Here is a 14496-nt window from a genome sequence, read left to right on the forward strand (position 1 = left end):
ATGGATAAACAAGGTCCTACTGTATAGCATAGGGAACTATATTCAATATCACATGATAAACCATATGGAAAAGAATATGAAGATGAATGTATATAAAACTGAATCACTTTGGACTGTAGCCCATCAGACTCCTCTGTCCATGAAATTTCCTAGGCAAGAATACCAGAGTGGGTTGCCATTTCCCCCCTGGAAAATCCTCAAATACTTGAAAATAAAACTACATGCTTCTAAGTAATCCATGGCTCTAAGAAGAAGTCACAGAAGAAATTAGGGAAATATTTTGCACTGCATGATAATAAAAACACAATATCTCATAATTTGTGAGATATATTTTTAAAAAGGGCTTAGAGGGAAACTGATAGTTTTAAACACTTAGAACAAGAAATTTTATAATCTATGATCAAACTCATAAATCAGAAGAAAAGCAAATGAAACCCAAAATAGGCAGAAAGAAGAAAATAATCACACTAAAAGCAAAAATCAAGGAAATAGAAAACTGAAAAAGCTAAAGGATGGTTCTTGGAACCGACACTAAAACTGATAAATGACCAGCTAGACAGATCAAGGAAAACAAAAAGAGAAACTACAAATAATCAGTAGCAGGGGAAAGAGAACTTTACTGTAGATCTTACAGACATTAAAGAATAAGTATAGCTTATTAATGACACTGGGCCAATAAATCTGACTGAAAAGAAAAAAATTACCAAAACTGACATAAGAAATAGAAAATCTGAATAGCTTTATATTTAATAAATAAATAATAAATTTAATTTGTAATTTTAAATCTTCCAGTCGAGAATACTAGGGGTACAGATAGCTTCACTGTTGAGTTATATTAAACACACAAGGAAGAATTAATATTTTACAAACTATTTCAGAAAATAGAGATGAAGGGAACATTTTCTTGCTCCTTTTAAGAAGCCAGCACTATCCTGATATCAAACCAAAGACGTTATTAGAAAAAAAAGAAAAAAGAAACCTATCAACTCTGGCATCACTGCCCCCCCACCATGCCCCTCCAGGGCAAAGGTGAAAAATCTGAACTAATATTTCAAAAAGAAGAATGGCCAATAAGCTCATAAACAGGTTCAGTGTCATTAGACATCAGGGAAATACAAATTAAAGTATGAGATACTGCTAATGCCCAGTAAAATGGCTGAAACTAAAAAGAATGACAATACGAAATGTAGGATGTAAAACAAATGAAATCAGTCCTGAATACTCATTGGAAGGACTGATGCTGAAGCTGAAACTCCAACACTCTGGCCACCTGATACAAAGAACTGACTCACTAGAAAAGACTCTGATGATAGGAAAGATTGAAGGTGGGAGGAGAAGGGGATGACAGAGGATGAGATGGTTGGATGGCATCACTGACTCAATGGACATGAGTTTGAGTAAGCTCCGGGAGTTGGTGATGGACAGGGAAGCCTGGCGTGCTGCAGTCCATGCGGTCGCAGAGAGTCAGACATAACTGAGCGACTGAACTGAACTGAAAATAAATGAAACCATTATACACGGTTGGGAAATGGGAGTGGATCAGGAAGGAGTGTGGTACAACCAATTTAGCACACACTTGATACATAATCCAGAAATTCTACTTTTTTTCTGTATGACTCAGTATACCCGTAAGAAAAGAAAATACAAGTTCACACAAAGAACTGTTAGTCAATGTTTATAAATACTCAATTCTTAATAGGTCAAATCTAGAAACAACTCAATGTTTATCAACAGGTGAATGAATAAATAAATTTTGCTATTTTTATACAATGGAAATAAAAATGAATTATGAATATAAGGAAAAACATTACTGATACATTCAAGAACATGGAAGAATTCTAAAAGTATATACTGAGCAGAAGAATGCAAATAGATATGCCAAAAATATATATACATTGTATGGATTACATTTATATGAAATTCAAGAGAAAGCAAAACTTACCTATAGTGACACAGAACAGATAGCAATTGTGTGGGGCCAGTGGTGGGGTGAGGTGGACTGGAAAGGAACTTGAGGAAACTTTGTGGGTTGAAGGAAATGTTCTAATTCTTAATTAACATGGTGCTTACAAAGGTGCATATGTCTATCAAAACTTGGGCTGTATATTATATGTGCATTTTTTATGTGTAAACATAGCTGACTTAAAAAGTAAGAGTGGTATGACACACATACATGCAGAGAGTTTTCTCTCTACCTCGTATCACTCACAAAAAATAAATGGAGCTAAATATAAACAAAGGAAATAAAACTGCAATCACATTAAAAGAAAAATGAGAAGTTATGATCCTGGAGATGGAAAAACCTTCTTTAACAAGAAATTAAAAAGCAAAAGCTTTATATAAGAGAAAGATAAATTTATTCATCAAACAAAATCTTTTAGACCATAAAACTTAAATGGGCACTAAGTGGGAGAAACATTTGCAGTATGTGGAATAAATTATTAAAATCCAGAATTCAAACAAAACAACATAAAACAATAACAGAAATTTTCCTAAAACTCATTAGGCAAAAGGTATAGCCCAAAGGGCAGAAGAAATAGGCCAATTAATCCACATAGACATTAAATGGATGACAAATCTGTAAAGATGATGAACCTCCCCGGCAATCTAGGAAACAGAATACTATTTCCTACTCAAAAGATTGATGCTTAAAATAACAAATAGCAGTGTACATGTAAGGAATAAAAGGAAATACAAGTGCAAGTATTGACTAGCACAATTACCACAGAGGAAATTTGAGAGTATATAGTTAATAGTTAACTATTATAGTATATAGTATAGTATATAGTATAGTATAGTATAGTTAATAACTATATACTCTCAATAGTCAACAATTTTATTTCTTGCTTTTTACACAAAAGAAACTCATATGCACACAGGAAGGCATGAATAAAAGTTATCTACTACATTAATGTTTATAGAAATGAAAACTTGGCAACAAGATAAATATCAAAGGGAAATGGCTAAATAAATTTAAATTAAGATATAAAATGGATGCAATTAAAAGAACTGAATACCTCTATATGTAATATATTATATATAATAACATGAGAAAGTATCTAAGATTTATTGCTGACTGATTAAAAATACAGAATAATAAATCGATACAGAAATTAAATGAGAAAATGTTTATATGTAATGATTCCATTATATGTACATATAAATGCATTTGAAAAGACTTGTAAATGTATGCATGAAGTAGCTCTGGTAAGATGGAGGAGGCAGAATATGGAGAAAGCTATTATTAGAGGTCCTTCTTGCATTATTGGTATAAGGATAAATTAATGTTTAAAAAAACAAATCTGTTGATTTTAGATGAGCTTGGAATTATTGTCTGAAGAACCATTACCACAGGCTGTAAGTATGGTTGTTGCGTTCTCTGGAAACAAGTTCCTCATTCAGTTTAGGAAACCCTTACCATTTGTGGCCAAGAATATCATAATAGTTCATAACAAGCAGTGATGACCTCTAGGTCTCTATCACAAGTTGCCTTCAAAGATTTTCCAGGTTTCTCTCAATCTAAGTCAATCTCAATTCTACAGTCTAGTTTTATTTTCTTCATAGTAATTATCACTATCTGAAGTTACCTATTCACTCACTTATTTGTTATCTCCCACTAAAATGGGAATGGCAAGATAATTCTGAATTCACATGATTTTAGTCAAGCCATTTAGAGTTTTCTTACAGTATAAAGACACATTTTATTTACTTACCTTAGTTGGAAAAGGAAATTTGGAAGGTTCTGTTTTGCATGGTGTATGAATAGCCGTTAGAGGGGGAGGCCATGAATGCGTCATCTCCTGAAATGTAATTATTACAGTTTGTTTTCAAGCAGGTCAAGGATAAAAATTACACAGCTAAAAACCAGATCTGTATTATAAATGCTGGTTTTCTGACTGCTCCTCCAAAGGTGTACATATTTAATCAATAATATTAATTAAGCACGTGTGCAAGGCACTATGGGGTAGGTAACAGGAAGACAGTTTACACTCTGACTTCAAGGAGGTTAGAGTTAAGGTGATAAGGCCTGTGAATAGTTATAGAAATCAGCCTGTAACCAAATACAGGGCACATAGTAAAATGCTATTAAGGAAGAGCTTGCTATGGGAGTGGGAAAGGGGGGTAACAACAAGAAAAGAAGCCAGCTTTTACTGTGTACCTTTAATGGGCCAGATACTGTGCTATTTTACCTCTGTTACTCAGCTAGTAGTCATAATGACATTATGAGGTAGATACCATTATTATCCTGACTATGTAGGAAAAAACTGAAGCACAGAGATTAAGCTATTTACTCAAGGTCATATACTTAATTAGTAAAGGACACAGAATTTGATTCTGGGTAGTCTCTCTACAGAGTCCATTCACTGATCTGAAATTTTGATCAAGTGGAGAAAAATCAGAAGAAAGGTATCAAATGCACACATAGAGGAAGACAGACAAGTAAGACTACATGTCTGATTTCACTGAATGCCTTCTGTCTAATCATATGCCAAGTATGTCCAAGTGGAAGTTTGGATACAATCACAATGTATATGTTAGAGACGCAGGAAGTAGAGAGGTATCGGACCCAGAATAAGGAAGAAGTATTTTATCTCTGGCACGTAGTTCAAAGCCAGCTGTCAAGCAGATTGAGAAAATACAATGAATTAAAGGTGGTATAACCTTTAGGAATTTATCCTATAGCTATACCCACATAGTTATATAAAGATACATGTTCAAGGGATGCACACTAAAAAAATGAAAACAACCTAAACATCAACAACATAGGATTAATTAAATTACCAGACACTCATACAATGGAACACCAAGCAAACAGAAAAATAAGAAAGTTACCTTCTGAAATGAAATGATACCCCCAGTTACTGTTAAATGCCAAATACAAATCAGTGTATGTCCTCATAAATGTTTGTTTATGGAAAAATCTCTCAGAGATAGTTAACCTTTGGCCAACAGAATGACTGAAGGAAGAAGAGAAGAGAACACTTGATACAGCTTCTACCACTTGAATCTCTTGAAAAGGTCACCTGCACTCAGCTTGCTCTTTATCCTCTTACCATGCTTTATGTCTTTAATAGTATTTCACTTTCTGAAGTAATTGTATATAGTTGATTATTTCCTATATTGTGCTCAAAAATGTCAGCTCAAAGGGTGCAATACTAACACTGTTATCACCACGATATCCCTGGTGCTTCACACACAGTAGGTCCACAGTAAGCTGTGAATTAATAAATCATTTCTTATAATAAATATATTACTTTCAGACTAAAAAAACCTTTTTATTTCCTTTAAGTTTGTGATGAGGCTCCCAGAAAAAATATGACTACAAGTATGAAGAAAACACAAAGGCAATGTGAACCTGAGCTTCCTTATACGCTGCACATAGGGAAGGGAAAAGAAACAGAAACTTATATGCCCCAGGTTTTCACTGTTGGCATTTTACACCTTAAACACCAAAATCCTCCAATAAAAAATCTATTTAACTCCCTACTGTCAAATGACTGAGCATCTATTACACCCAAGGCCATGTGCCAAGTCATATATATACATAAAATATATAATAAATGGCTTCCCTTGTGGCTCAGCTGGTAAAGGATCTGCCTGGAGTGCGGGAGACCTGGGTTTGATCCCTGGGTTGGGAAGATCCCCTGGAGAAGGGAAAGGCTACCCACTCCAGTATTCTGGCCTGGAGAATTCCGTGGACTGTATAGTCCATGGGGTCGCGAAGAGTCAGACATGACTGAGCGACTTTCACTCAATATAATAAATGGTCAGTAACATCATAGAAATAATTAGATACAAGAAAATCTTAAGATCTCTTCCAGGTATTAACATGCCATACATTTCTGAGGATTTAAGAGTAAAGATATATGCTCCCTTAGACTTTTTACGTACATGGCAACTGAAAAATGAAAGCAATGAGTCATCATTGTGGTCTGATGACCTGATACAAGGGGGGAAAGGATTTCAGTGGGATTCTAAGAAAAAACAGAATCTGTATATAACTGAAGAGGAAGGAGAAACACATTCTATGAAAGTTTACAGAGATGAAAGAATACGAAAGGGTATGGCTTAGGGAAATCAGTTTGGGAAAAGTGGTCAATCTGTAGTGGGAGAGGCTGAAACTGGCTTGTATACAGACTAACATTTAAAATGTTAAATTTGCACACTATTCTTTTTAGGGGCCTGAAAACTTCTTAGAAAGAAATTATGAAGACAAAGGATTAAAGCAAAGAATATGACAGCAATACAGAAGACAGATGAGCAGGGAGACTCCAGACAGAAAGTCAGAGTGAGGACTGTATATTACAATTACTAAAGCTCAAAGTGGCAGAAATGGAAACAAAGGAACAAACATTTTCAAGAAATTTTCAAAGTCTTGCATGTAGTTTTGTGGTTAAAAAGAACATGAGAGAAAAAAGTGAAAGATAATTGGGATTCTACAATTGGCCAGGAAGAACAGTGATACTACTAATAGAAGTTAAGTCTGATAAATACAGCTTCAGACATATCTGAAGAGGCAGGGAGAAACCCAAACAGAGACCCACCTAAGAAGCAATGAAGAGACAAAAACCAAAACCCAAAGGAGGCCAAGACAGGAGAGAAAGATTGAATAGCTGTCTAACAGCTAAAGTCCAAAGGATGGAGGAAAATTTCATCAAAGAAGAAAAGAGAGAAGCACTGGCTTAAAAAATGAACTCAAATTTAAGAGATAAGAGAAGACAAGCTTTCCCAAAGGGCAACTTTGGAATGTTGAGAATCCCAGACAAGAAAAGGTGTGTAGAAAATAAAAACAATGTAACAGTCAAGGAAGAAAAAAACGGTGCTTCCAGAAGGAAAAAATAAAAATTCTTTAAAACAGCAGAAACAGTAGAGAACTCAAATGAAGCCTCTTATGGCATGGGAGGTAATGACCTTGGAGAAACAAGTTCAGGAGAATGGCGGAAATAAAAGAGATTTTAGTAGGCTAAAGGAAGGACCGGGAAGCCTGGTGTGCTGCAGTCCAACAACAAAAGAAAAGAAGGAAAAAATAAGTGGCAGCAGCCAATGCAAGCAGTCTTTCAAAAATATACACAGTGAAGGGGACTTCCCTGGTGGTGCAGTGGATAAGAGTCTGCCTGCCAAAATGCATGGTCGTAGGTTTAATTCTGATCCGAGAAGGTCCCAGATACCTCGCAGCAACTAAGTCCATGTGCCACAACTACTGAGCCTGCACTCTACAGAGCTGCTACTACTGAAGCCCACATGCCCGAGAACCTGTGCTCTGCAACAAGAGAAGCCCATGCACCAAACCAAAGAGTAGCAACCACTCGCCACAACTACAGAAAGCCTGTGCAAAGCAACAAAGAGCCAGCGCAGTCAAAAATAAATAAATAAAAATTTTTAAAAAGTACATACAGTGAAATACAAGTACAGACATAAAAATTCAGGTGTACACAAAAAGTACAATTAATATGTGACTGATGGTTTTTGTCTATTGAGCCAAAAACAGGTTCTTTTTCCAACAGACAATATTTTCTTTTCCCAACAGAAGAATGTACTCTTTAATCATGTGTCAGTTTAAATATACTCCATTAAACACTCAAAATGTGTAGTATTCAGAGAAGACTTTTTATGTACATCTAACTAGTATATACAGATGAACTACAAAGCAAGCTATTTTCAACACAATGGTTTGATAACTACTGAGATTTTTAAGCATTTCAAATTATTAAATGATAAACATAAGAAGGTATAGTTATATTTGGCTTCTTCCTCTTTTCAAAGCAAACTGTTAAGACCAGAATTTATTTTTACTTACAAACAAAACCCCCAGCTTTTGGAGGGCAAAGAGTACACAAACCAAGTAGTTCAGAACTTAAGTATGAATATAAACAGAAAAGAGTCAGTTATTTTTGATGGACACAATCAGGTTATCCATGTAATCAGTCTGCTGCAGCTTCAGATAGTTTGTGACATATGGGGGGGGAGGAGAAGAGGGTAGCAGAGCATCATAATTAAAGAAACAAACTATTAAAAAAAAAAAAACCAAAAACTTACTTTAAGAATTTCATCCACACAACTCACATCCCCAGAAGCAGATGCCTAAAAAAAGAGGAAAAGAAACACATATTAGGTCTGAAGTCATTTCTTATTAGGTTTTTTATCATTTGTTGTATAGATTTAACATTATTAGAAATTAAACTAACATTAAAGATATATTTGGTATCCCACTACTCAAAGCCAGAACACTAATTAGAATCTTTGGACTGATTTCCTTAAATACATAATTTCAAGCACTAAAAAATTTTAATCACCAAACTGTACGATTGGAAATTTAAAAAAAAGTTTTCCAAGAAATCATATCTTGCTTATACTTGGATTAGAAATAACTTTCAAAATGTAGTTTTTTCAGCCGAACAAGATATCAAAATTTAAGTCGATTTATATACAAAATATACTATGATACTGAAATCATCATTTCACATAAACTAACAAACAGAGTAAAACCAGTATTACTGAAAGATTATCTGTCTGGAACACAATGGACATTTTATATAATATTTCTTAAATCATGAAAGTTAAGTTTATTCTGAAGCACAAACAACAATTGAGTTATGGTGAAGTCTAGCTCTAAGGATCACATTATAATGTGTAAAGAAAGAACAAATCACCACTTTACTTTTCTCTTGAGAGGAGTAATTAGATGACAAATGCCAGGAACAATGCGTTTCCCAAGGCCACAAGAAAGATTTTTTAAATGTCCTCAAAACATCATTTTACCTATCCCCCCCATCCCTTCCTCCATTGTTTTAAGCTATGAGCTGTAATTTTCAGCTACTGATATGGCTTAAAATTTTTTTTATTGCTAGATTAAAGGATAAAATTTCAGCTATTTCACAAAGAATACTCACTATTCTGAATAGAATGTTTTGGTACATAGTTCTAAATACCTTAAATTTCAACCCACCGCTATCCCTGGAGCAGTCGCCGCAAACCTTTAAGTATACCCAGAGAAAAGGATCATGGCATCCAAATCATAAAACATTACCATCTCCATGCAACCAAAAAAGTTTCAACATTTACCACAATGAACCATGCCCACATCTTACTGATGAGTATTGCAATGAGAAGTAATTTTTTTAAAACAAAAGAAACAAAATGTATTATCCCATAAAATTAAAATGAGGAAACCTAAGGTATTGAGAGATCATGTTTTAGTTCTATAACTGACTTGCCATTTTAATATTTAAAAACAACGAATGACATTTTTTCTACTGCTCAAGAAAAGTGTCTAAGAGCTCTATGGATTCACTTGGGAGTCAATCACAAGTTTTTCCTTAAACTTTTACATTCCTTACTGTTAAGACAAAGAGTTCAAGTTCAATCATAATTTCAGGGCGAATTGCTTCATATAGTTACAATGTTAAAAAGCTCTAAATGTGTGACTTACATCCAATGGTTGGGAAGGTATTTTCAGCTTGGTGAGATGTGCTTTACTGCTGGGCTTCAGTTCAGTCATGCTGTTGCCATGAGACTGGCTGCTGTAGTGTTCAGAGGACAGCTTTGGTTCCATGGACTCCTGTCCATCCATGGGCCGCACATAGGCAGTGGGTTTCTGTAGCATTGAGCTGGACTTTGACATCAATGAAGGTGGGAAAGACTGATTTGAGTGCTGCCCACTTGAAAAAGGTACACGGGAAGGAGAATCCCAGTTTGCATCAGGGTCCCGAGGTGATTTGGAACGCTGATGTTCTTTGCTATGGTGATCATTCCCATGAGACCTGGAATGACTGGAGCTTAATGAAGAAACAGCCTGGGGTTTTCCAGGGCTGGAAGAGCGTGATTTGGAGTGTTCTGATCCATGCTGGCCTTTTTTGCGGCCACTGCTCCCACCACTGCTGTATGAGTCACGGTCATGTCTCTGGCCACTGCTATTAGTGCCACCACTGGCACCTGCACTGGCCCGCTGGCTACTGTGTCCACTCTGTAAGCCCGAGGACCGTTTCTGAGACTGAGAAGTGCTGGGTGCAGGTCCTACTGGAGTCCATTTGCTACTCTGATGAGAGCTCCCATGTCTCTGTTCAAAGAAATTTGGGTTAGATTTTTCATCTGCTGTCGGCGGTACCGTAGGCTTGGGAATTGCAACAAGCTTTGGTATAGATCTGTCTCCTATGAAATCCTTCATTTCATCGTAGTTTCCAAGCATACTCTGAATACGACTTGACAGCTTATCTTCTTTGCTAGTCTACAAAAAAAAAAAGTAAAATAAAACTATAAAATTAGCATAACTAGAAAGAAAAGATGCTTCCAAACTAACTTCACAAACTTTAAACGGAAAGGGACTTTTCCAAAAGGAGGTCTCATCTCATATGTTAAGGTTAAGATCTCAAAGCAAACTCCAAATACATATTTTTTTATGGTGAAAAAGAAAATGCAGTGTAAGTGAAAAACCTTCAACACACTAATATTCTAGAGGACACTGAGAAATATATATACAATAGACTATAGGAGATCTTTTAAAACTCCAAATTTCACTAATAAATATACTAGAACAGTAGTAAAAATATTTTGAAGAGCAGAAAAGTAATTATGCCTTTATGTAATTAAGTTCCAAATCAGCAGATTAGCCCAATACTCATACTTTTGGCAGTCAAGGAAAACAACATATTCCTTACAATCCAATGTTACAATTAGAAGCAGAAGTAAAAAGGTGAATGAAACAAGCTATATATACTTAATTATCTTTTTTAAATTAATAATTCCTTCTGTTACTGGAACACATCAAGTTAATAAAAGTCAACAACAAATTAAGCATGGAAAATCCAGTGATAAATTTTTAAATTTTGGCTATTAATTGTGACCATCAAGTCCTCCAACTTTTGAAGTCAAAAGTGTATACTCTGAGTTTCAAAAATTATTTTTGAATAATAAGATCCAAGATGTCTACAAGCTTTAGGATTCTTTCATATTAATATACGTGAAAGAAAAAAGTTGACTGATTACATAAAAAGGAAATCAAGACTGAAAAACAAACAGAAGACCCTGAACCACCAGTATTTATACTGAGGTTGGTATGAATCAGTAAGGACTTTAGATTATACGAAAATCAGTCTGAGAGGTAAATGTACAGCAATTTATTGATAATATCAAGGTCAGAAATCAAATCCTATTCTTGGATATTTACCTACTACACACCATACTACAGAATAAAAAGGTAGTATGAGTCAAAGATTCTGGACCAAACTCCTCTTCTTTTCAAAATGTCTTTAATTCCAAAGTATTGTGTTATAAATGATATCAGTCTAATTGCCCTTCATTGGACAAATCTTAAAAGCTCTGAATAAATGGCTACTTATAGATCTCACAAACGGTTTCTACAAACACCAAGTGTTGTAAGAGTAAACCCAGGATATGTCATTAATTTGTATTTCATGAGAAAAAAATCTAACATACTTTCAACATCGTACTATGAAGCCAACAATGATCACTGGTGCTGTAATACATATTATTATAGCTATTCTACACAATATAAGCCTTTAAATTATAGTAATACTTCCAATGAAAGTGTTAGAAAGTGTGAATGTGTTAGTCACTCAATTGTGTCCAACTTTTTGTAACTCCATGGACTGTAGCCCGGCAAACTCCTCTGTCCATGCAATATTCCTGGAGTGGGTACTGGAATGGGTAGCCATTTCTTTCTCCGGGGGATCTTCCTGACCCAGGGATCAAACCTGCATCTGCTGCACCACAGGCAGACTCTTTACCACTAAGCCATCAGGAAAGCTTACTTCCAATGAAATCCAAAGCCAAATCAAATATGAGAGAAACATTTGTGGCCAGTACAGTTACATTAAAATCATCAGGTTTAGTTTGGGTTGGATCCCTGGGTCTGGAAGATCCCCTGGAGGAAGGTATGGCAACCCACTCCAGTATTCTTGCCAGGAAAATTCTATGGACAGAGGAGCCTAGAGGGCTACAGTCTATAGGGTCACAAAGAATTGGACATTACTGAAGCAACTGAGCATGCACACAAGCAAATCAAGTATAATGATAGATTTTTTAAAAAGGCAATTAGTTCAACTCATTGAATACATCTGACATTATGCTTTAATCTAAATTTGACATTGTTAATTAAGCATTAAACATATAAAAAGAAAATCAGAGAATCTAGTATATGATAACAAAAAAAGAACCAGACTGATAATGAAAACACTTTTATTCAAATATACTGAAATTTGATAAACTAGTAAGCAAATGGCAAGAAACAGGGGAAAAAAAGAATTTATGGAATATTTTTCTTTGACTCATGTTATACCCAAACATCCAAGGAAACAGCAGATGATATGCTTTGATAAAGAAACTTTTAATTTACTTCAAGGCTCAGAAGGTAAAATGCCTGCCAAGGGCTAGTGGTAGAGCTAGGAGTAAAGATAGGAATGTTTGAGCTAATCCACACTTACAGAGTTACAGGACAGAGATGGAACGGTGGTGGGGTGAGGGCTTGTAAGATGACTTTAGGACACTAGTGATGTTATATTTCTTGATTTGGGTATTAATTATGTGAGGTTGCTCATATGGTGAATGAAAATTCTTTCACCTGTAATACTTTGTGTACTTTTCTGTACATATGTTATATAGCAATGAAAAATTTATACCAAAGAAGTATATTCTATTATGAGGAAAGGAAAAAATGTTAAAGGGCATAACATTGTAACTCTTTCTAATATAAAAACTCAAGTTTAAACATTTTAAAAGCAAGATATGTTACATTATAGGGGAAAAAACAGTCAAAGGGCAACTTACAACTTTGTATGGCTCAGCAAAGAGAGGAGAGCTAGGTGGGAAGGCGTCGTCGCCCTGCTGAATTTCCTGATTCCGCCTTTCCCGTTCTTTCATACGCAGCACATTCCGGTCTTCACGGTTCATGTTGCTATGAAGAGAAACACAACCTTTACATCACACAGAAAAGGAAAAATTAAATGTTCTGTACTCATTTTGTCAGTTTAACACTTCAATCGGATAGTCCCTTTTAACTTTCAAGTGATAACAGGCATTAGGACTGAAGTTGGGTTTTGGCAATGGTTATTATCTACTGAATAAAAGAGGACTTCCTTGGCTCAGACGGTAAAGCGTCTGCCTACAATGCAGGAGACCCGGGTTCAATCCCTGGGTCGGGAAGATCTCCTGGAGAAGGAAATAGCAACCCACTCCAGTATTCTTGCCTGGAAAATCCCATGGGCAGAGGAGCCTGGTAGGCTACAGTCCATGGGGTCACAAAGAGTCGGGCACGACTGAGCAACTTCACGTTCACATTCACGTTATCTACTAAAAACCGATAGTGTCTTCCCACAACTATCCAGATAGGAAACACTGGCCCAGGATATTAGGATCCACCCCATTTAAACACTTAGCCTTATCAATTTTTTAAGTTTTCTCCTAGCTAAAAGTCAGCTAAAACTTACGTATTCAGAGGGAAAGTAGTACTTAAACCCATAATTCTTAGTATTTCCTATAAGCCTTCTGTGGCTTCTTCTTCAGAAATCTAACTATTCTTTGTCATTAGAAGCATACAACCCACTCCTACCTACCACCCCCTCCCCCCAGGGTCCAGTGCTTTTCTCTACTTTCCATCTACCTTATCTTGATTTCTTTTTGTCCCAAACACAGCTTCCTTGGTGTCCATCCTTATGGCAGTTTGATCTCAGCTTTGCTGTTGCTCTAGATTCCCTAAAAAACGACATTTCTGCTCTAAATACATTAATATTTCAATTAACACCTCAATAAATGCCCAAACTGAGGCTTTCAGCAGCAGAATCTAAAATTAACTTGGGTTAGTAACAGTAGTTGAAATTTTACAGAGAAAAAAAAAAGTCTTTTGGGAGAAGGGGTAAATGAGGGTGTCATTTCTATAATCATGACAGTATATTCTGTTTTCACTAAGAAGAAACCAAGGAAAATAGTTTATATCAGTAGGATTTTTGGTTAATAGAGAACAATGAGAACTGTTGTTTAATCCTGGGACAAGGGTTTATCAGGGACTCTGCAACACACTCTTCCCTGGAGATAGATTTAATCATCTGTCCTAGTTATGCTTTGTTTTGCTTTGAAAGTTCTGTTGGAGGCCAAACAGAAAGACCAGATTATACAGTGGAGTATTTCCAGCCTTATGATAAGATTCAGAAATTAAATTAAATCAGAAAATTAAAGTCAATCAAGACTGGTAGAAACTATAATTGGAAAATGAGCATGGACAGCAAAACCAATATATTCTTGAGGACTTTTATAAGCACAAATAAACATTTACATATAAAGCTTCCTGATTTGCAATTTACTATCATTCAAATAGAGCAACTTTTTAGTGTTTAAAAATGTGTTCCAGGTATCCAAATGTATATTCAAGTTCCTTCTTTTACATACAAGTTTCTAATAAACTTAGAAAAGAATACAAACTATTTTGAGGTTATGGGAATAGTGTGTGCTTTCTTTGGTCTCCCATTAGAACCACAAAAAGTATTT

The 14496-nt window shown here is 35.4% G+C and overlaps 1 protein-coding gene across 6 annotated transcripts in view; it reads right to left on the minus strand.

Annotated features, from left to right (window-relative positions):
* The window catches only part of AFF4 (ALF transcription elongation factor 4), a 78655-nt gene that overhangs the window by 39934 nt on the left and 24225 nt on the right, over window positions 1-14496 (minus strand). For 2 of the 6 annotated variants that reach the window (XM_004008792.6, XM_060416499.1), the window contains exons 2-6: window positions 13616-13707; window positions 12784-12910; window positions 9431-10225; window positions 8038-8082; window positions 3714-3800 (exon numbers count right to left, since the gene is read on the minus strand). In XM_004008792.6, the coding sequence (XP_004008841.1) occupies window positions 3714-3800; window positions 8038-8082; window positions 9431-10225; window positions 12784-12906 (1050 nt within the window). In that variant the 5' untranslated portion in view covers window positions 12907-12910; window positions 13616-13707. The remainder of the gene's footprint in view (window positions 1-3713; window positions 3801-8037; window positions 8083-9430; window positions 10226-12783; window positions 12911-13615; window positions 13708-14496) is intronic. The other 4 variants (XM_004008791.6, XM_060416498.1, XM_042250515.2 and 1 more) reach the window with 2 other exon arrangements.

This window comes from Ovis aries, chromosome 5 (genome assembly GCF_016772045.2).
Source record: "Ovis aries strain OAR_USU_Benz2616 breed Rambouillet chromosome 5, ARS-UI_Ramb_v3.0, whole genome shotgun sequence".
Classification (NCBI taxonomy): Eukaryota; Metazoa; Chordata; class Mammalia; order Artiodactyla; family Bovidae; genus Ovis; species Ovis aries.